Source organism: Colossoma macropomum, unplaced genomic scaffold, assembly GCF_904425465.1.
Source record: "Colossoma macropomum unplaced genomic scaffold, Colossoma_macropomum, whole genome shotgun sequence".
NCBI lineage: Eukaryota > Metazoa > Chordata > Actinopteri > Characiformes > Serrasalmidae > Colossoma > Colossoma macropomum.
Window position 1 is genome coordinate 16714318 of NW_023494789.1, and position 23525 is coordinate 16737842.

A 23525-nucleotide genomic window follows, 5' to 3' on the forward strand; every position below is an offset into this window, starting at 1 on the left:
GTCATTGAAATAAGCAATTAAAAGCTTTGATAACACTAATATTTATTATTTAATGTATAAAATGCACATAGATATGAATGCAAATATATGTTCAGATATAAAAATGCACATCATGTCCTTTTTTTGAAAACCTTTTGTCATTGACCCAGTAGCTGATGGAATATGCTGTGTAGAATGTAGGACTGGCCTGAATAATTTGAATACTGAAGTACTTATTCATGTTGGCATTTGTTTCCTTATTTAGTATTTGGAAGCAGGCCCATCATAATCATGAAATTTAGCTGACGATTAATTGCTTTAGAAATAATATTGAACAATGAATGAATAATGATTTATTTTTTTCATTGTGTGCAACTATTAAAGTTTTAAAAGTATTAAAATTGCCCAAATGGCTGATTAGCTATCTTGCTTCCCTGTCTCTAGACATTTAGCTGCTCCCAACTAAGGACAGATACAGCTCGAGCTCAAATAAACAAACATTACTCACCACTTTGGTTGTTTTTATAATACCTATGATGTGCTTGTTTGATTTACATGCATTTGCTCCAGCACAACTGTTGATAAAAGCCACCCAATTCACAGTCTGTGTTGCAAAGTGAGCATATGATTAACAGTCCTGTTCTTATCAACCTCATGATAATGTAATAACAAATCTTGGTAGACATCAGCTCATCCTATTTCTGGTGACCAGGAGGGTAAAAACTTCAAAACAGGACTGTATTCTAAAGCATTTTTGGTGATGTGCTAGTTAGAATGAAATGAAATATGTAAAAGTACCTCTCACAAGGCAGAGTGATTTCTGTCTTCTGTAGGGCAGCATTTGTTAGGTTGAATGAGTGCATTTCACTAGCCTAATACCTTTGTATCTGGTATTAACTGGAAGTTCTTGTTTGTTTGTTTGGGTCCATTTAATTGTAATCATAGCGCTGACATGAACATCCAGGCTATGACATTCCAGTCTGGGCTGTCTGAAGCAGTTTGAGGAATTACAGAAATACTTTATCCCATACAAATCAGCCAGTAAAATCCCTTAGAAATTACATCACCAATACCTCTGGTAAAATGAATCCAGTTTAAATAGGGCTTTAGAGAGTTCTTTATAGCTGCTTTAGACAAAAGTTTATCATAAAATCAGAAAAAATGGCAATTATTTAACAATGGACCTGATATTAGGCTATAAAAATCATGTCAAACCCAATTAGTTTGGCTCTAGTTTTGTGTAACCTTTTGCTATGAAACAAAAACTGATTTTGTTTTTTGATTAAAAACCAAATGAACATACTTAACTATGAAATGTAAATATCATTTTAAGGGTAGTATAGAGAAGGAATGTTGGAGTACTTGTTGTGAAACACCAACAAGTATTTAAAGCATATAAAATGCTAAGCTGGGGGGGTGACCATTACAATGTGCAGTTTAATGCTGTTGTGCTACACTTGTTATATTGGACACAGGTTCTATAATGGGACCATTTATGTTGTTTTGGTTGGGGGGGGGTACTGAGGAGTAAATTTGTAGCGTCACTATTAGAAGCTGTTTCCAAATGTGTTTTAAGGCAGTTCAGTGGTCTGTTCTCATGAGGCACCTAGTAATGATTGTGCTTATGCTCTACCGCATTTCAAATGTCCCCCACCTTTCTCCACAGAGTTGCACAGACCGTCTCATCAGACTAGATTAAGATCAAATGAAAACCAACTCCATTGTGAACAGCTGCCACTCTGAACAATAGCAGCGATTGTTGGCTCTTATTTACTTTAATTTATATATTTATTTAGAGGTAGAGTAGAAACCTGAGCCATACTAAAGTTTTCCAGGGGCTCCAGTGTCTTTCCAAGGTCTGTTCACATAATAGGCTCTTTCACTCGCACATGCTTAGTGGTGGGTACAGCAAATGGGATCGGTTAACTCTTGACTGCTTGTTCTACAGAGTATGGTGGCAGAACTATGTTCTGGTCCCTGCATGGCCCTGGAGATCCATGGCACTGATGCACCCAGAGAGTTCCGAGCCTTCTGTGGGCCAGCCGACCCGGTGAGTGAGGATGTAATGCTTCAGTTACGCAATGCAATGAAATTATATGTTGTATTAAACCTGTTTTAAAATTTCAGATGAAAATGATCTCTCAAACCAAAGATCATAGATATAAATTTATCTTCCTTTTCAAAAGGCTTACCTATTACCACGTGTCCCATAACGCAGTGTTTAACATTGTTGTAAGACTGCTGCCATTTGGCATGTTTCTGCTAATGCATCTACTGTAAATTTGGTCAGAATAGCTGTTTTGTCCAGTCGATTGAAGTGTCACACCAGTTTAATTAAATATAGGTCATTTTGTGGTGGGGATAGTTTGAACTCATTTACCTTCTTTACCTTTTTTCATCTCTTCTCAAGCACTTTAAATAGTATCGCCTGCAGCTGTATTTTGCTCCTTGCATTTCAAAGATAGTCTTCCTAAATAAAAGCCTGCTTTGTTTTACCTAGCTGAAACATACACTGTCGGGTGGTTTCATGTTCTCTGTAAGATTATGCACCTTCCGTCAGTCAGCCAGCTCACTCATGTTGAAAAAGAGTCAACAACAGACAGGCTCTTATTGGCCTTCGTTCTGCCAGTGTTGTACATGTTGGCAAAAATCTCCAGAGTGCAGGTGCTGTACAGCTGTAATGTCACCAGAACAGTTGGATGACAATGAGTGCAAGTTGTTGGGCCAGAGTTCGTCTGCCTCCCATGTGCTACTAAAGATGTCTGATAATTCAGTGGACTTTGTCATGATTACTGATATGGTTCACAATTTTTTATGGTTCACTTTCTGTGAATGTTTATAAAGTAGTTTATAAAGTGTATCTTGTGTAGATTACCAGACATACTGTAGTGCTTTTGGACTACAGCTCTTTGCTTCACAAGTGTTTCTTCTTGCAGGATTGTGAGAGACCGTTTGTTTATGGTAGCCTTTTGCTTACATGGCGCACCTAGCACGTTTTGTATGAAGTGACCCCATTTTAGTGCACAGAAATGTTTAGTTGTAAGGTTGTCCTATTAAACACTTCATTGCACATGCTTGGCATGTGATGGTGTCCTGAAGTATATGACAAATAAGCATCAGCATTTGCCTGATGATTGTCTGTTAGGCTTAGGAATGTGCAGACTTTTCGACTACCTGCTTCATTCTTGGCATTTTAGCCTTCTGTCCAATCACAAATCCAAATTCAATCCGCATTCAAAATTCATGCTCTAGTGAATTTAGATTAGCTATTTTTCGCTTTCTTACAGACTCCTTGGTTCTGCTGGCATTGTGTTTGAGACAGTCATTCTGCTGCGCTATAATGCTCCATCCAGTGAATTTCAAGTCATTTTTGTGTCTAAAAAGGCAACAGTTCATCTTGCTGCAACCAGCAGCATACACATCATCAGGAGTGTCTGAGTTGATTCTAAAGACAGGGGAAATGGTATGTTTTAGGTCATGAGCAGTTCCTTTGTTCACACCTGCCATTGATAAAACAACACACATGCTCAAAAAATGTTTTGACATATTTCAAAATCTATGATGTTACCTTTAAATTGTTAACCTGGTGATAGAGATAAAATCTTGATACGACTAACCAGTGGGGAACTCAGAGAGTAATATTTTTTTACAGTATAACAAATAACACACACACACACTCACAAAACCCCATTTCTAAAAAAGTTGGGATGCTGTGCAAAATGTAAATAAAGACAGATTGCAATAATGCAAATTATTTTGTACCCAATTTTTAATTAAAGATAGTACAAAGACAACATATGCATTGTCGAAGCTGAGACAGTTTTTTGCAAAATATATGCCCATTTTGAATTTAATGCCAGAAACACATTTCAAAAAAAGTTGGGACAGTAGCATGTTCACCACTGTTTTGCATCACTTCTTTTTTATTTATTTATTTTTTTAACAACACTCTTTGAGAACTGAGGAGACCCATTGTTGTAGTTTTGAAAGTGAAATGTTTTCTCATTCTTGCTTGATATAGGATTTCAGCTGCTCAACTCTTTGGGGTCTCCTGTTTTCAATAGGTGACAGGTCTGGCCTGCAGACAGGCCACTTTAGCACCCAGAGTCTTATCGCAGATCCAGTGCTGTTGTAATATGTGCAGAATGTGATTTGCCAGAAACAGGCAAGGCCTTCCCTAAAAAAGACGTTGTCTGGATGCAGCATATGTTGCTCCAAAATCTGGATATATTGTTCAGCATGAATGGTACCTTCACAGATGTACACTAATGCACCCCACACCATCACGGATGCAGGCTTTTGAACTGCGCTGATAACCAGCCAGATGGTCCCTCTCCTCTTTAGTGTGGTGCCCATGATTTACAAAAAAAAAAAATTCAAATTTTGATTCGTTGGACAACAGAAGACGTTTCCACTTCACCTCAGTCCATCTTGACCTCGAGCCCAGAGGAGGACATGCAGCGATTTCCACTACAAAATTCTGTCTGTTTTTATTGCAGTTCCACCTAAGAGCCCAAAGATCACGGCCAGCCAATGTTGGTTTTCAGCCTTGTCTCTTGCATACAGAGATTATAGCACTATTTGCCTACACAGTCTTTTACAGAGTGGTGAACCCTCCCCATCTTTACTTCGCAAAGGCTCAGCCTCTCTGGGATGCTCTTTTTATACCCAGTCAAATTATTGACCTGTTGCCAATTAACCTAATTAGTTGTGAGATGTTCCACCAGGTGTTTTGTTTTTTAGCATAACACAACTTTACCAGGCTTTTGTTACCCCATCCTAACTTTTGGAAACATGTTGCTCACATCAAATTCAAAAAGGGCATATATTTTTCAAAAAACAGTAAAGTTTCAGCATTTTATATGTTGTCTTCTTTTTGCTATTTAAATTAAATATAGAGTTTAAATGATTTACACATCACTGTTTCTATTTATGTTTTGCATAGCATCCAAACTTTTTTGGAAACAGGGTTGTGTATATGTGTGTATAAATTCTTGAAATGCTTAATTTCTCTGTGGTCTCTGGGTAGATAACAGCCAAGTGAGCTCTTTCATTGGGCCTTCAGAAGCTGGATGTAAGATGAAACGTGTCTGATTTACCACTGACGGTGGAATTGAACCAATCACATTTAGATTTGCAATGAGCAAGGCCAGTTTTGTGAGCCTTCTGGAAGTTTTAAATATGTCAGTGAGTGCAAGTGGTAGCCTGACTAATGCATTTTAGTTGTTAGAAATGGAAAACAGTGGCGACAGCTCTAGGCCAGGGCTCTATACTGAAGCAGTCACTGTAAAACTGCTACAAGATAACCTATGTTGATCTTTGTATTAAGCTTCAAATAAAACAAGCAATGTCTTTTACAAGCTTCAAACTCCCCTCATCATTTTAACGTCTGTGGTCTAAACCGAAGTCACTGCAGCTAACAGCTTTCATTATAATCACAACAAGACCATTTTAAATCCAGAAAATTAGACTATACCCTGTATCAAAGCATCAAGTGTTGAGTAAAGAAATTCTTCAATATATATTTTATTTTTCAAATTCAGTATATAGTGACAGGAAATGTCTTTTGGATAGACAGAGCTTATGGACAGAAGCAAACTGATTTCACAGGTATAACAGCCACCCCCAGAACAGTGTACTTATGGAATCCTTTGGGATATCAGGGAGTCTCCCATTTCACTGTCTTCCTAGTCACCAAGCTCAAAATGAAAGCTGAGCTAACAAGAATGAACCCTGAATAAGAATGAAGGTGAAAGGACTGGCAGTGTAGTCAGCCAAACTAGTTCAAGTTTTATTTGAATAACACATTATTCTAATGTGTTTATGTAGTTGTAGACGTACATCATCATGGCTACACATTGCATTAACTTTGGCTATATATAGAATTTTTTTTATTAAATACTTTAAATTACTTTAAGGCCCAGATAACAGCAACAACGCTTACAACTAGCTTAAAAGCTGTACAAGAGATTACTCCTGCTACTTTGACTGAAGTGTTGTAGTTGTTAGATGAGCTTTTGTGTTTTGCACAGTAAGCGTCCTCTAAGCCATTTCTTTCCTCCTGAGCACAGCGCCTTGCTGGGATCATTCGGTTTCCAAGGATACAGACACAGAAGTTCTCCCTTTTAGAATAAAGGTTCTTAGGAAATGAGTCATTGAATATTCCTTTTTTAAGAGGAAACCGATCACTGTGTATTATTTAATTTCTTATCTGCTTTTACTTTTTATATGCTGAGTGAAGATGGCTTCCATGTTGTGCCCTCTACAAAGTCAAACACAATTGCTTAAGCATGACCCCCAGAAGGAGCTCTGCACTTCTAAATTCACTGCCCCCCCCCCTCATCCCACCACCATGTAAACAGCAGCAAGAGATAGAGAACAGTCTGTCACAGCCTAGAGATCAGTATGGCTAATGTAATGTAATCAGTAATGGCTCTCCGTTTCTCGCCGCTCTGAAATACTTCCCGCCCTCCCACCCAGTCTCTCTTCCTCAACTCTGTCTCTGTCTAGCTTACTGTCTCTATGGTTTGTTTACAGCGACAGTGCATTAATGGCATGTTTGACTGGTTGTTATGGAATAAACACTACGAAACTGTCACTCTTCATGATATGATGCTTTCACCCACCTACTCTATTATTCAGTACTTAGGTAAGTACTTTGTTGGGTGTGGTCATTGGCTGCCTGTTTATTTTTAAAGTCAAATTTGTTTGTTTCAAGTTTGTTCAGTGAGAACCACTTATAAACTCACAGAAAAAGCAGTACTTATGAAAAGTTTCCGCAATTTAACTGTGCCTCCAGTTTACCACATATATTTAAAGAGACCCGTGCATGCATGTGGAGTCCTCATCTGTTAAGGCTACTCGCATTCACATGAAGCTGCAATTTGCATAAATTTGCTTTTTCTAGGTAGCCATGGAAATCGACAAAGTCACAATTTACGTAGTGTCGCAATAACACAAAACCAGAAGTAAGAACAAATATTTGGACATAAGCTGTACTATTAAAAGCATCTCACAAAGAGAAATCCATTTGGTGGATAATTCTAAGCCAGCTCTTGCTGCTCTCACACTGTTCTATGAGTTGTAAAGATGTTCTGATCAGAAGATAAAAGGAGGCATTTTCAAAGCTGCACAGCCTCAGGTCACTGGTCCATGAAAGTTGTCTGCATCAGATAAGTATATTGATCACAGGTCCATTAAACTTTGCTTCTTCTAGCCTGCATAATGTCCAGTCTAACAAATTGTATTTGCACAGATTCGTTTGCAAAGATCAATAAACAAAGCCTTCATTAGTTTATTGTCTAATTTACACAGAGCTACATTCTTCATTCTCATGTTGTTTCTAAATACTCTCTTAATGTGCATCATTATATCTATTTACTGATATAAAACAGATAGCATTCATATTTTTAAGAAAAAAAATGCTATCATGTTCACATATATGGCTCATTTGCCCACAGTTGCACTTGCAATGTGGCTCTGAAGTAAATTTAAGATTTTTTTTTTAATCAGTAGCATTTTTTTAATCTTAGTTAAAAATTAAAAAAAAAAAAAAAACTTAAATTTGTTGGCCTTCAGAGTATGTGTTAACTTATTTTCAGTTAAAAAATAAACAAAACAAGCCTGTTTTGAATTCATTGTTTTGTGATGTCACAAAAACCATCATGTGTCCACATAAAAGAGGTTGGAAAATAGTCAAGTAAAAAGCTTAAAATGAATTAATTGTTTTTGGTACATAAAACCACACAAAGGTTATAAATGCAAATAGATTATGAGAAAAATGTAGGACATGGGCCCTTAAAATTGACTGTTTTTATAGAAAATATTATTTCAAAGCAGATAGCCAATTTGAGTGGCTGATTCAGTCTATTTTATTCACTGTATTTTACTGTTATGCTTTAGGCAGTGTGTAATAGCCAGTTTCTCAGAGTCTAGCCAAAATCAGAGACAGACTGTTGGAGACACTGATCCACTAAATCAAGAACGGATGAAGGCAGCGGCTTAAATGGGCTATATTGTGGGACGAGGCGATATGATTTCTGGGAGATATTCTCTTCACTGTGTGAGTAAGATTAGGAGTAGTTAATAAAAAAAAGAATAAAGCCGTGTCACGGTATATCTGAGTGTGAAGGCAAATGTGTTTTTCTTTCATTTCAGCAGCAAGCTTCCAAATCTGGTATAGCCTTTTCACACACACATCATAATTGCCACTTTATTGTGAGCAGCTTTTTCGGCATTAGGCTATGCCTGAACCTAAGTTTTTAATATTTGTGCAACTAATACAGTCAGGGGTCAGTTACCTTTAGGTTTAAAAATGAAACGTTATCATCTGCCTTTACTGCTCTACAATATAAACTAAATTTGGCAATAATGTTTAAAGCACCTAACCATGCAGGTGACATGAAGTTCTCTCCAATAACATAGCACTACGGCTCACCCACTTTAATGCTTTAACCAATATAAATTTCAAGTTAGATATTGCTGGTATTCGTCCCAAGTGATAAAGAGGTCCCTTGATTTGACACTCAGGTTATGAGTTTCATGACCTACAGCAGATTCAGCATGGCTCACTAACCACTCCTTAACAGAGTGTCCTCATGCAAACCTACACTGTTCCTGCTTCTCTGTGCTTTGTGCCCTTTGTCCCAGGGGTTACTGGAGACAGTCAGGCGCCACGTGATGATCATAACACTTCATTAACCTGTGAGATTTGTATAGGGAGTCGTTGTGTGTTAAGTTTAACTCTTTCTTAGAACAATAGAAAGCCTTAAGGACATTGTGTGTTCCTTTGTTATAAACAAGAACAATTTGGATAAACCTTGGAAATGTATGCTTTTCAGTAGTCCACTGATGTGCAGATGGTAGGAAGAGGGGTTCAAGTCCCACAGGAAGAGAGGCTGTTGTTATTGTTGAATTGAAAAGTCCTCTCATGCTGTAACAAGAGATATTCACAACAAATTACTGCTCAAATGGACAAAGTGAATGCTTTTTTGCATGTCATTTTAATTTTTGTCCACTGCAAAAACATTTCTCCGTGGAAAAACATCTTGACCTACTAAACTTCTTTGCAGACCGACACCATTAAGTGCCCAGTTTATGCACTAAATCTAAGGGAAAAGTTTCTCGTTATGTAGACTAATGTGGGTAATAAGAACCATCTTTTTATCTTTTTTTATCATGTTGATGTGGAGGCATCACTCTTGCCAAATAACTTGATCCAATTACTTGAGAACAAAGCCTTAAGTTTATTTGAATGTGGTCCATTTTTAGGTTGAACAGGGAACTTTGACATATTCCTGGCAATAACAATGCCCTCTTGGCAAAACTTTGCTGCATCTATGTTATGGTGGTTAAATATAACTGTGCACCACAATAGTGCACTGAAAGAAAGAACTGTGTCAGGACCAACTTGCAGTTCCAAGTTTAGATTTTCCACAAAATTTTTTTTTAAATGGTTGTGCCAAGGAAAAATCTGTATTTCAGTTTAGTTGCTGTTAGTTTTTAAAGCTGTACATCTTTAGTTAATGTGAATTTGATATGTGCGTGATCATTAGTGATACATACAGCAAATACATGTAACTTGTAGAGGTGGGCAATATGGCAACAATGTAATATCACAATACTTTAAGATGTTTTCACTATACATGATATGTCACAAAATGCATTTTCTGACATCTGATAAATTGTAAAAGACAAAGCAGTCCCATGTTTCAAAAATAAGATCAAAAACTATGACTGTGATGATTTATATTGTTCACACAACATTTCACACACTGTGCCGCACTAATCCAGGACTAATTATGCTCTTTTTGTTATCAAACATGCAGTTGAGCAGTGTTTTTAAACACTGACAATATCCACAAAAGCATGTTGTGACATAGCATGACAAAATTGATCACAATAATGATAAATATTGTCATATTGCCCAGCCCTAAGAACTCAGTCTCAAAGTTTAGCAAGAAGCAAAAGGTACGTTACGTTGACAGTTTGTCTCTGAGGCTCTACTTTTGAATATAAAAAAAATTAAAGATTTGTTTACTTTGTGACTAATTGAGTAATTTTAAGAGATAAATGCTAGTATATTAAATATATCATCAACTTTACCAAAGCAGTCTTTACTTTTAATGCAAGTTAACGTAAAGAGACTTTATTCTAACTAGTTTTGGAGCCTTTCTCTTGTCCATTCATTCTGAAATTTTCACACAATGTAAAGGACAGCTGCAGTGCTCAAATGGAATAAAAAAAAATCTGAAAATGGAGATTTTTTTTTATGTTTATTTTCTGAGAGAGAAAATAGGCATTAACCCTAAAAAGTAGTGATGGCAAACTACTGCTTTGTATTTGTTTAAGAAATTAGATCCCTGTCTTGAGCATTATTCAATGTGATATATATTACTACATTGCCAGAAAAAGGGGGAAAGGGAGGATTTTAATATTTTACAAATTATAAATAAAAAGCCTGAAGTCGAGACACGGTATATAGAGTCAGTGCAACTTCAGTAATTGTAACTGAAATGGAAATTATGTTCCCTAATGAATTTTTTTTTCCTGACAGTGTATTACAAACCTCTATTCTTGCCTCGAGAGAACACCTAGATTATCAGTGGTTGCCCAACTTTAACATAACTGCTTATTAAACCTATTACTCATTTTACACCTGTCTCTTTAGGCACTGTACAGTAAGGGTGTGATGATTCATAAAATTTGGTTCGATACATATAGTGGTGTCACAGTTTAGTACATTTTTCAATATGGAAACAGCACGGAGTATCTGCTGTATGTTAATATGTCAATGTTTCTAGTTTCAGTTTGTGGTTTTACCATTATAAGTGCATAGTTCTTTAGCCACAAATTATGTGTGCTTTTCCTTCCTGCCCTCAATTTTGAGGTAAAGAGGAGGCAATATTTTCAGAGAAGGGTGGGTTTGCCCTCATTGTGGGCTTGTTTTCTTTAAATTTTATGGGACTTCTTACAATGTAATTGGTATTAAACTTAGTACCTTATTTGCTTCAGTCTGATGAATGTGTTTAATACCTGTGTGTATTGATTTGAGAGAATTGTATTGAACAGTACAGTTTGAGATGTTGTGTTGTTACATTCCTAATGCCATGCTGTTGCTATGCTAATTCTGCATACCTGAGAATATATTTTGGTATGAGAATCAGCTAAATGCCTTACTATCAACAAATCATTATGCAAATGATGTATCCAAATTCTATTTACGTTTAATTATATGTTTTTAAGCTATTATTTGATTTATTATTTATTTTTTATGAATTCATAATTTTTATCCAATAAACAATCTTCTGTTTTATTTTCTTGTCCAGTGATCCAGTGAAATCAGTTGTTGAAAGAATGTTGTTTGATGTGATTACGTGATGCGTTAGCTGCATTTGGATTATCTGTTTCATTAAACTTGTTTCACAAAACTGAGTTTGTAGTTGTTGCACCTGAGTTTCAAATGAGTTGGAGGATGCTTTACATTATGCAACTCAAATGCAATTTAGTTTAGGAAAGATTTTAGGAAAGGTGCAAAAGTCAGTATTAAAGTGTTCAGTGTAACTTTAATCTCTTTCCGAATCTCACATGACAGGGTGTGTCCAAGGATACACTTTCCTGTGATTTGTGCCTGTTGGATTAGAACTGTTTTACAAACGTGTAAGACTGCCTGCTGTTTTATTAGAAATAATCTACCTCAGTGACCTTTTAAACACAAAAGTGTGAGTTCTCTTGTTGCCATGAACATGCTTGTCTCTGCAGACCGACACACCATACCTGCTGTGACATTATCTGCTTCACTGAATTCAAATACTTGAGCAAATGTGGCTTGTAAGAATTGTGACACATTCTAAACATTCTGACACCTGTACAGGACTGAGCAAAGAAAAGGGACATGTTTGTGAAAGAACTGCTGTAGGTCTAGCTCTCTCAGCTGTAGTTAAAGTGTTGTGTTGCTGGAGATCATGAATAATGCACTATACTGACAGATTGTATCAGATGACAAAGTTCAACTGGCCACTTCTCAGTTAACAGACTGGATTGCAGCTGCAGGTGTGAAAACACAGTAACAAAAAGCTATGCTGTATATCGTACCTGTAGCCCTTAACCTGTGGGATTTTACGGCAGTGGGGAGCCCTCAGGGTCTTTTAGACCTTCAGAAAAGATTTCTATGAAATAAAAATGTACCGTCTGTAATTTGTTGTTCATTTTTAGTGTAATCATCAAGCTTGTGTTTCAACTCTGCAAGTATGGTAGTAATACACATATTTGTTTTATTTATTTATTGTGTATATAGGTAGATACAGCCAGACAAGCTCTCCCATTGGTTAGGATTTTAGCTGAAGTTGAGGCCTAATGTGTCAGATCAACCACTAACATATTTAGGAAGTGATGAAATCAACCAATCACGTTTTATTTACAGTGGGTGGGACCAGTTTGCTGGGGTCACTGGGAAGTCCTAGATACATCAGTGACTGATAGTATAAGTAGTAGACTGACAAGTACATTTTAGCAATAGCTTAGTGCTAACATAAAACTACAATCCCCTAGGAATGCTAGCAGAAATTAGCATTGTCATAGTTCTTATTATATGTTTTTGACCATGTTTACAGTTGAAGTCATAGGTTTACATACACCTTAGCCACATTCATTTAAACTCAGTTTTTTATTACAGTTCCTGACTTTTAATCCTAGTACATATTCCCTCTCTTAGGTCAGTTAGGATCACAACTTTATTTTGAGAATGTGAAACGTCAGAATAATAGTAGGGACAATTATGATTTATTTCCATTTTTTTTAAAAAATATATTATTTTTTTTTATTATTTTTATCACGTTTAAATACACATGGTTACTATTTGGTAATATTGCCTTTAAATTGTTTAACTTGGGCCAAATGTTTTGGGCAGCCTTCAACAAGCTTCTCACAATAAGTCGATGGAATTCTGGCCCGTTCCTCCTGACAGAACTGATATAACTGACTCAGGTTTGTTTCTACAGGATTCCTCCTATTTCCTCCTATTTCCTCCATACATAACAGTGGTCATTATGGCCAAACGGTTCCATTTTTGTTTCATCAGACCAGAGGACATTTCCCCAAAAAGTAAGATCTTTGTCCCCATGTGCAGTTGCAAACCGTAACCTGGCTTGTAACCTGTTCTTGGATTGATTTATGTTTTTGCACCAAAGTACATTCATCTCAAGGAGACAGAGCACGTCTCCTTCTTAAACGGTATCATGGTTACATGGTCCCAGTGTTTAAATTGCGTATTATTATTAAACTTGCATTGTTTGAACAGATGAACGTGGTACCTTCAGCTACCTATCTAATGCTAGTAGAGGCAGTTTGCTTCTGCTTTACAGTATGATAGAGAAGTAGTAGTGTAATGTTAGTCACCAGTGCTTAATTATTAAAGAGCTTTAGTTATGCTTTGCAGTCATGAAATTGCTGGCAGTTTGTTTTGTCTGAACAACCACATCTATCTGTTACAACAGTTGCACATTTAGACAGTAAAAACCTGTAATATTTCATCAATAAAGTAATTTCTTTAATACCATCTGAGTATAATATTAACAGTTTTGATACTTAGATTGGCACAATGGACAGAAGCCTTTTAAAACATTTTTTGCTGCTCTTAAAGTCTTTACACCTTGTAATAGCCCCTAGGCAGTGGTTACCAGCCCTGATCCCAGAGATCTTCCTGCCTGTGGAGTCTAGTTCCAACCACAGTCTGCCACATTTGCTCCAGCTTCTTCAGAAGACCTTTCAGTGGCTGTATCAGATGCATTAGAGTTAGGTAAGTGGGAGGGGGGCAGCATAGTAGATTATGGTTGGAAATAAATTTGACAGGAAAGTGTATCTCCAGGAGTGACCACTGCCCAAAGACATAATGCTTTGTAGTGCTACTGTGAGCTACAAAACATCCTGCTGTCCAAACCTGTTTATGCTGTTCCTCTCAAACCAGATGTGAAGTGATGGTGATTATTTACTACATAAATTGTGGTAATGCACAGTACTCCACAAGTAAATAATTTATTTCTTTATGGCACAACATAGTGATAAGTCCTGTATCCTGTGCTTACAGTTTAAGCTTGATGTCAGTGGCCCATCAAGCAGCATCTCTTGATGGCTCCTGTGTGGCTCTGTCTCAGTCATGAGACTAGGCCTATGTCTCGTGATTTGTCATAATGCCTGTAGAGGAACAAAGAACTACTGTCGTGTCGTAGCTTAGGTTCAGTCTCTTCCACTGCTCTGTTAACCCTCACTGATGTGCATGGACGGCCATCAGGGTTACATCTTGTCAGAACAGAAGACAATAAGAGTAGTCAGAATTGGCTATGCTCTCTGCTCTAGGATCTTTCAGAAGGTCCTGGTTGTTGAGCAACTAACTGGTTGATTTTTAGCAACTGACCTTTCCTTTAATTCAACTTCAAGTAACTTTCAAGAGCAGTTTGCAACCTTTGTACGATACTACATATATAGCCACTCGGGCGGAGTGTCATTCAGTACCTAGTCCATCTTGTCAGCATCAGTTAGACATGCTTGTTCCAAAATCCAGACTCGTGATTGGCTGGTTACGCATTAATGCAATTACGCACCAGCAACTCATTCTCTTTTCTTATTTAAGCCACGCCCACTTTCGATTTGTAATTTTAAAGAAGGCATACCAAAACAAGCTATACTTTTCTAGAAAAATCTCTTTTTGTTGAGATGGCAGACTTTTTGTTGTTGCTTACACAACCAATTATGTACATTCTTCCCAAGTAGAAATATGCATTGGCTGAAAAAAGTTTAATTCTGAGTGCCGCTTTGAGTAATGTTTGTTTGTTTGAGTTTGAGCTGCGACCGTCACTTGGGAGCCACTAAATATTGACAGGAAGTATGATTTTAGGAAGTATGATCTTAAGTAATCAGATTCGTCTGGATTATAAATGACACATGCTCAAATTTGTTCTAGCCAGTATTTTTAATGTAAAACAATATGCTCTTAAGTTAAATTTTAGTCACAATTCGTTATTTGTCAGCAGGTCTTTTAGAAAAAATACACCTCTTTAGAATAGCACTTGGTAGAACCACCTTTGCTGCAGTAACAGCTTTAAGTCTGGTGGGATGCATTTCCACTAGTTTTGCGCACTGTTTGGGAGCGATTTTCATCTGTTCTTCCTTACAGATTTGCTTCAGGTTGTTCAGGTTGGTTGGATGACGCTTGTGGACTGCAACTTTTTAGAAGTGCCACAGATTCTGAATTGGATTTGGATCTAGACTTTGCCTTGGCCGTTGTAGAACATTCATCTTTCTGTTGTTCAACCACTCCTGTGTCACTTTGGCCTTGTGCTCAAATTGAAGCTTTTCCAAGATGTAGTTTTTTAGCGCACTGAAGCAGGTTGTTCTTTAGTGTCTCACTGTATTTTGCACCATCCATCCATCCTTCAGTTTTAACAAGGTGTCCAGTCTCCGCAGAGGAAATACACCCCTGCAATATGATGTTGCCACCCCCATATACTGTTGTGATGGTGTTTGTTGAGGAAAGACCAAGTGTTAGGTTTGCACCTTAGTGTTTTCAATTTTAGCCTAAAAGCTCAATTTTTGTTTCATCTGACCACAAAACTTTATCCCACATTTCAGCTGCATCACTCCAATGCTTTCTGGCAAACTCTACATGTGCTTTGATGTGTTTTTATTATTTTTTTTTTTCAGTAATGGCTTCTTTCTAGCCATCCTCCCTAGGCCAGTTGTTTGCAGAGCTCTCTATATCATAACTGGTGCACCTTCACTCCAGTGTCAACCACTGACCAATGTACCTCCTTCAAAGTGATTGTTAGCCTCTCTGTGGCTTCCCTCACAAGACTGCTTCTTGCTTGTTTTGAGGGATGGCCTTCTCTAGGCAGTGCCTGTTTGGTATGATACAGTATTTGTTTAATCACAATTTATCCAACAGTCTGGCCAGTGGTACTTAAATTAATGGGGTCTTTAGTCCAGAAAAGGCTTTTTTATTAACGATTCACTGGTAGAAGCCAATTGTAATCCAGTTGTGTCCTCGTTAGGTAGATAAAAAGATACTCATTAAGTATCTTTCATCTTTGTAAACTTTAAGCTTCCACTGTGGAGACATTGAATACTTAGGCAAACAGTATTTTTCAGTTTGTAATTTTTGTTACAGAATAGTTTCTTCCATAAAACATGAAGAGCACTTCAAATTTTAAATAAATTTTGAGGGTCAGTCTTTTTGATAGAACATACAGTATACAGTACCAAATACACAGTACCAAATATCAGTGTCATTTGTGACCCAGATGAATTTGATGACTTTTAAGGCGGTTGTATACTTTTGCAAGGTACTGTAGACCTGATATCCATATCCAGTTTATAATGTCCTTATCTGAATCTGTATTACAGCAGAAACTTGAGCAGAACACATTGCTTCCTAACAGCATTCACCCATGTAAGCCAAATAGCTCATCAACAAAGTAGGTTAATCAAATCAATCAGGGCTGAATTGTAATCTCAGATAGTATTGAGTGCTCTGCTGTTGCGTTTTGTATGGCTTTGGCCACTGAGGTCAAGCTGAGGACCTGTGGTTGCCATAGCAGTGTTCTCTGAGGAAACCCATCCTTGGCTTAATTAAGGCCTTGTTAAATGACAGCGCTGGGAGCACAGATTGAGCCACGTGACAGTTGAACTGAACCGGATGTCCTCTCATGCGACTAGCCTGTCTGAAGTTTAGTTTATTTCGTACTACAGGCTCGTGCTATGTGCTGAACCTCTGAATTGACAGCAGCCTGCCTTTCTGTGGTTTTATATGTCCTAACACTGATGTTTTCTGTGCACTTATTTGTCTGAACATAATGCACATCCAGTACAGTGATTACATTTTTTCTTTTCACCAGACACAAAATTACAACCAAATCTAATATTGTAAAATTGTATATGACTAAATATTACTATGGGGGGGGTGAGTGGAGCAGGCCAGTGGGCATTAAAGGTCCAAATGTACCATTGCCACACATAAAGATCGGTCCTTAACAAAAGCAAAACTTTTTAATGCTGTCATCATATGAGAAACTACAATAGCCTGTAACCAATTATATTTGAGCCCAGTGCTTGTTAATTAAGACTCCTCCAGGGTAGACTTGCATATCTGTTAATAGCCATGAAGTGAGAGACTCTGAACTTGGAGCTAGTGTGAAGCCAGACACTGATGTCAGCATGTTATGAAGTAATGCAGCGTCACCTAAGCAGCTATTTTTACAGAAGAGGCACACACACAGCTTTGTCTGTCAAAGAGAGCAGGCTATAATGTTCTTTTCACCACTCCAAACTCCAGAGTGCCCATAGACTCATAAGGTCATTGCTTAAACTGTTTTTGAAGACAGAAGTACCACCATGCCCTGATCGACTTTGCTTACAGCTTTTTGGCTAATAAACAGCTGCTGTACTTCTCCTCTTGTAACATGTCACTCAGTGTCCTCAGGCATACAGAACACTACTGCAGCACAAATGGAAACTTTCAGCAGACTCAGAAGAACTGATAGTACAACATAACACTTTCACAGTCTTTCTGTCTGTCTTTTATTCCATCTTTTCTTTCTGTCTAACTTTGTTTCCCTTTTTGTTAGAGCAACATCGAGAAGACAGTAACATTGTGTCAGCAAAAGGGAACGCTTGGTGAAGTTGCGGCTTATTTGTCCCTCACCCGTGTAGCCATGTGACGTCATATGTCCTCTGTTATTGACGTTCTCTCTGTTTGGACTGTAATGGGCACCAAAGGGGGGGAAGCGGCATGTAAGTGCTTTGCGCATGTCTGTCTGTCTCTGCCAGTGAACACACAGGCTGAAACATGGATTTAATCTACCAACAGCAGAGCTCAGTTAGCCTTCAGTGCAGCCTTTGACCTTCCCCATGTTTTGACTTCATGCTTTAGTGTATTCCATTTTCATATGGCGTATGTTGGGCAAAAGAAGTGTTCTTAAAATACTTAGTACTTACTAGTACAGGACATTGGAGTTACTCAGCAGTGCCTGTCTGGCCTGATTTTATTCTCCACAAAAGCCTGTAGTCTGCATGTGAACATTGTTGGTAGCACTCAGCGGGGCTCATTAGAATGAAATTAAGCTCACTGGCTGTAGGTCACTTGTGGGTAACTAATGCAATTACAGAGAGCCGACTCTGGCTGGGAATTTTTTTTCATCCGTCCGCAAATCTCTCCCAATTTCCGTCTCCCTGTGAGCAGCTCTGGCGACTGTGTGTGCATACATTTGTGATTGTGTGGCATTCTCCCACACATTTAAGCTTTTGAAAGCTTAAATTCTGTGCAAAAGTCAGAAACCACCCTTCATTTATTTATTTTCTTGTGAAAATGGTCATTGACCATGTTTTTTATTTTTCAGGAGATATTTCTGATGAGATTAAAAAGTGCAGTTTCATTAGGAAGAAAAAAGCCAAAGGAAAATAAGTTGGGGGGACATCAAAACTTTTACCATCAGATAAACAGTACAGCTTTCATCTTTGAGAGAGAGGAAAAAATCAAGTTCCACTCTTGCTTCACATCTGAAATAATCCACAGGTGTTTCTGTCCATCCTTGCACTGTAAGAAGACAACTGAACACTGAGTCTGAAAGGATGTGTAGCTGGAAGAAGCTGTTACTGAGAAAAGGAAACAGACAAAAGGGAATAAAATTTGCACTACATTACCGAAACTGGTCATTTGAGATGTGGAGTAAGGGTTTGTGGACTGAAGAGTCTAAATTTGTTATTGGGATTACTTGCAGAAAGTGCAACAAACTTCTAAGACTGAACTTTAGAGGTGTTTACAAGAAGCATTGAAAAATTAAAATATTTAGTAGAGGCTTCCATGTAGTTTTCTGTTAAATGTTTTTGCTGAAAAATAGATAACTTGTACTTAATGGCTGTTGGTCTCTGACTTTTTCACAGTTGCTATATGTGTATATATGTGCTATACCTGTATATAAAGTAAATGTAAAGGTAGCACTTACAACATACATTTAGGTTTTCTGCTGGATTCACAGACCCTGTATTCATTTCCATTCATATGCATAGGATCCAAACAATTATAAAGGGTGTGTGTTTACAATGTAAAATATTAATTTGCATAAAACCATGCCTGTGACATTTTGTGCAAGAATGCTGCAGTGGTGGGTGCTATTGCAGGATGAAATTGTTAGATTTAAAAAAAAAAAGTGGTATAATTGATTTAATTCGACTCTATTTGCATTTAAAAGGATAAAACTTGAACAAATTCCCCAGATAGGAACATTTCACTCTTTTTCCCTCTAAAAAAAAGAAAAACGACATGGCTGTCATCATGTCTTGTCCTGGACTGGTAAACTTGACATTATCAATGATGCATACAGAGCCTACAAAAACAAAGCTCATTTTTTGATTAAACGAAATGAAGTGGAAGGATACTATTACAGTGGTGTGGCCTTGAGATGTTTGCCTGTTTTCCTGGTCTGGTGAAGAGAGGAATGTAATGACTGGCTAGTAGGATTCACTCTATAACAGCAGATTACTGCACAGACTCAGATGGTTTACCATGTGTTTTAATGGGGCTTATTTTCACTTAAACAGTAATTCACAATAATAATTTTCCTTCCGCATATGTGTGGTCGTTCTCAACCGTTAAACTCTTTTAACCTTATAATAATGTGTTGTCGTTGTGTGTGGTCTCAAGAGACCTACATGCTCTTGAAACGATGAGAATTTTTGAGATCATGCCAAAATGAAGACTGAAAGATAGAGGTGATTTGGGAAAGCTTGTTGTTCTTAATTTTCTTTGAAGCTTATTTACATTCGGATGACCCCTCCCCCAAGAGTAGCAGCAAGAGGGGGGAGCGGATCACGTTTCCTCATGGTGGAGATTAGTGGAGGACAGTAGAGCCGATGGCCTGTGTCCTTGGGAACGTTTCATTTCATCATGTTCCATTTTAGCCTCAGCTAGTTAGCCAGCTGAGCTTTGAATGAAAAACACATGTGAGCAAGAATTAAAGTCGAGACCTGGTATTAGTCTAGCATTTTACAGAAAGGGCATCGAAATGGCAACTTTGTGTTCAGCAGCAGTAAGAAAAGCCTGACTATATTGACTGCTTCCTTCCTCTGAGGGCCTTGGTAGTGCTGAGTGATATATCGGTATATCAGTTTTGGTGTCATACAACAATATTGATTTTTTTTTTGTATTGATGGATATCAAAAACCCAAGTCTATGTCATTTGCTGGTTGTTTCAGGATGTTTTAAAAGAACAGTTCAAAATGCATAAACATTAAATTAATAGTACGTTTTCTTTCTGAAAATCTAGTTTCTGTCTAGTTAAAGAGTAATCTGCATATTTCCGTCATTAAGAGGTCCTTGAAAGTGGTTTGATATGACATGGTGTATTGTAGAGAAACTGACTCAGATTTCTTTACAATAGTGTTAATAGGAATCAGGTATTGCAATGTCTACAACACAAATGTAGCCATTTTATTTACTAAATGACCAGTGAGTCAACATGTGTCTTCTGAGTTTTTTTATTTGTGATGTTGTTAATGGTAAAAATTGATGACTGTGAAAAAGTATGCTTTTTGGGGACTGGAGGAGGGATTACTGTTTTCCCTGATAGCACCTTTTTTATGATGTGTCTCAAAACCATCATACAACAATGTCTTAGACATCAGGCATTCTCTATCATCACTTTGAACAATTCTGACTGTTGCAAGTTTCTTTCAAACGGAGAATTTCACATCAAAACTGAATGACTTCACATCTTTAATGCTTATTGATTAATATTGTCCTAATCAAAGTCTCCCCTTGATATAAATTTAATAGAAGCACCACAAAATAAAGCAAATGTCAGGTTCGTGAGACGTGAGACATTCTTTTAGCATAGAGTAGCGGCACTCAGGAAGCGAGCGTTCATTAACTTCATTATTGAAACTGATACCATCATACTGTAATATATTCTGCAAATATTATGATAATAAATCAAATCATTGCCGCCCAATACTAGACCAGGGCGAATATCCTCATAATAAATGCTGCTGGTCAGTTTAATAGTGATTTTTTTTTCCCTGCATATTCTCTATATAGATGTGTGACATATGAGAGATGTGATATCAGTCTTTTTTGCTGTAGGCTAGTACTGCAGTTTGAAACAATTATTAAATGTTAACACTGTGAGGACTCTCTTCCTCTGTTTTGCTGCATTACAACATGCTCAGAATGTTGAGTATTCTGCTCTATGCCAGCCTGTTGCTTCTTAGAGATACAGGGAGTTTGGTGACCCAATGGTTTTCACAGAGGCAGGGTTGGTCAAACCACTGCCCATCCCAGTCAGTTTCATTGGATTTTGTCTCTTCATGTCACTCATTTCCATATCAGATACTTAGGGGATTTTTTTTGCTTATTAAGCAACCTGAATGAAGTTATTTTATCATTGTGCCTGCCTCAGATTCAGCAAAGAGGACTGTAGGTGTAGATGAGGTAGCATTAACTTCTTATTTCTATGAACAGGTATATTCTGTAATTTGATACTTTACAGTGAATGAGAAGTAATCTGATTCTTCAGCCTTTATGCACATGAGCAGTCATCACAAGTGCATCATTGTCTAGACTTTATTGTGGTGTACAGGAAACACTGCAGGTCTGGCAATGTCTTTCCACTATGTTCTTGGTTTATCCCATTGTTTTCTCAGCAGAATGTTAGTAAGCTGTCATCATGCCTTTATACTATTGTCCTGTGTGCTCTTTTACAGGAAATTGCGCGGCATCTACGGCCCACAACGTTACGAGCGCTCTATGGCAAAAACAAAGTGCAAAACGCTGTCCATTGCACCGACCTTCCAGAAGACGGTTTACTGGAGGTGAGCTGTTTCACATCTTATTTAGTCTTTCTTTTGTTTCAGTAACTGCAGCACTGTAGGCTGAACTTGCTTTGATAACGCTGAACGTTTGTTTGCCTTCATGAATAATTCTGCATCTCATGTGAGGCCAAAGCAGCAAGTCTCATGACTGTCCACTGTAGGCCGAATCAAACCCACCACATAATCTCTCCTGGAAAGGGAAAGCAGGAGAACAGGGCTAGATTGAGTCGGTGGGAGGGGGGCAAAGGCATTGTTTTGTCAAGGAGTGGGTTTGGCCCATTCTACGTCATTGTTTCACGCAAGCTCCTGATCTGTCCAGCCCCTCTTAACAAACGAGTCCTTGTTAATCATTTGCCTGCTGACCGGCTCAGCTACCACATTCCAAGAGCCTCAGAGAGGCCATGCACACACATCTACACTGAGACCACTCTCTCAAACACACACACAAGCACTCTAGTCCTTTACAGATGTGTGTTCAGGGAAAGTCAATTGTTCAGAAATAAACCATGCTGCCTGCCTGATGAATTGCTTTGATAAAGTTAAAATGAAGTGCTAAATGTGTGGTTCCACAAATATGAATTTAACCTAACAAATACTTCGACTGTTTTTTAAGGACCGTGCACCTGATGTGACTACATTTTGCTGTTCTTATATATGATGTGGTACTTTCTGTTTTGCAGGTCCAATATTTCTTCAAGATATTAGATGGATGAAGCATTTATACAAATTATTTTTTGATTAATATTTAATAAACAAACAAACAAAAAACAATTTGACAACAGCCTGGTTGTACATTTATTTGTTTAGGTCTTACCCGGATTAAATAAAACAACAAGAGCAGATGTAACTCCTGACAGGTGTTCTGGTGTTCAGCATTGACTTTAACATGCACTTTAACATCAACAAAACATCCTATTACACGGGGGTACTGCATTGTATCTGATAAGTTTCTAACCTTTGACCAGTGACTTTGGTATCTGGATTCATACAATACACTTTTTTCCTGCAGAAAAAAATTGTACAACTGCATAAATATAAAATTCTTCCACCATGTAAATGGCTAAAACATTCATTAGAAAGTTACACCACGTCATGTGATGTCTCCAGCAAAAAACAAAAACAAAAAAAAATTAAATTAAAGCACTGAGTTGCCACGGTGACCGCAGGGAGGAACAGTCCTCCATTCTAGCATAGAGTTATCCTCCAGACTAGATACACACAGTTCTACACTTAAAAGGAAAAAAGTAAGTAAAAGCCTAATACAGAAATGACAATAACCCCAAACTCCCACACTGCAAGATGATCAAATAAAAAGAGAAAAGGTGATGCAAAAACATATTTTCCCCAAAATCAACAAAAAAAGTAAAGAGAAGGAAAAAGGATTCCACGGAGTGCAGTCATTTACTCACATACGGACCTGGGGATATCAGCGCGTACCATGCCAGTATTTTTTTTCTTTTATTTATTTTTTAAGTGTACGAATAGAAACACACACCCACAGCCACACACAAACTTCCTCACTCTCTTCCTCACACACAGAGACACCCACACACCTTGGACCACTAAGCTTACTCACATAAGACGACAGAAATTATAACATGGCTTGGAAAGGACCATTGTATGCGACTACTATGCACTGCACACTCCAAAAATATATAGAGAGACCACGCTAGGCAGAAATACTCAGGGAC

General features: G+C 37.7%; 1 protein-coding gene across 1 annotated transcript in view; it reads left to right on the forward strand.

Moving 5' to 3' along the window:
- The window catches only part of nme7 (NME/NM23 family member 7), a 47392-nt gene extending 24284 nt beyond the window's left edge, over positions 1-23108 (forward strand). The window contains exons 10-12 of the mRNA XM_036570314.1: positions 1928-2029; positions 21727-21834; positions 22515-23108. Coding sequence (XP_036426207.1) covers positions 1928-2029; positions 21727-21834; positions 22515-22547 — 243 coding nt within the window. The 3' untranslated portion in view covers positions 22548-23108. The remainder of the gene's footprint in view (positions 1-1927; positions 2030-21726; positions 21835-22514) is intronic.
- Positions 23109-23525: the final 417 nt, after the last annotated feature.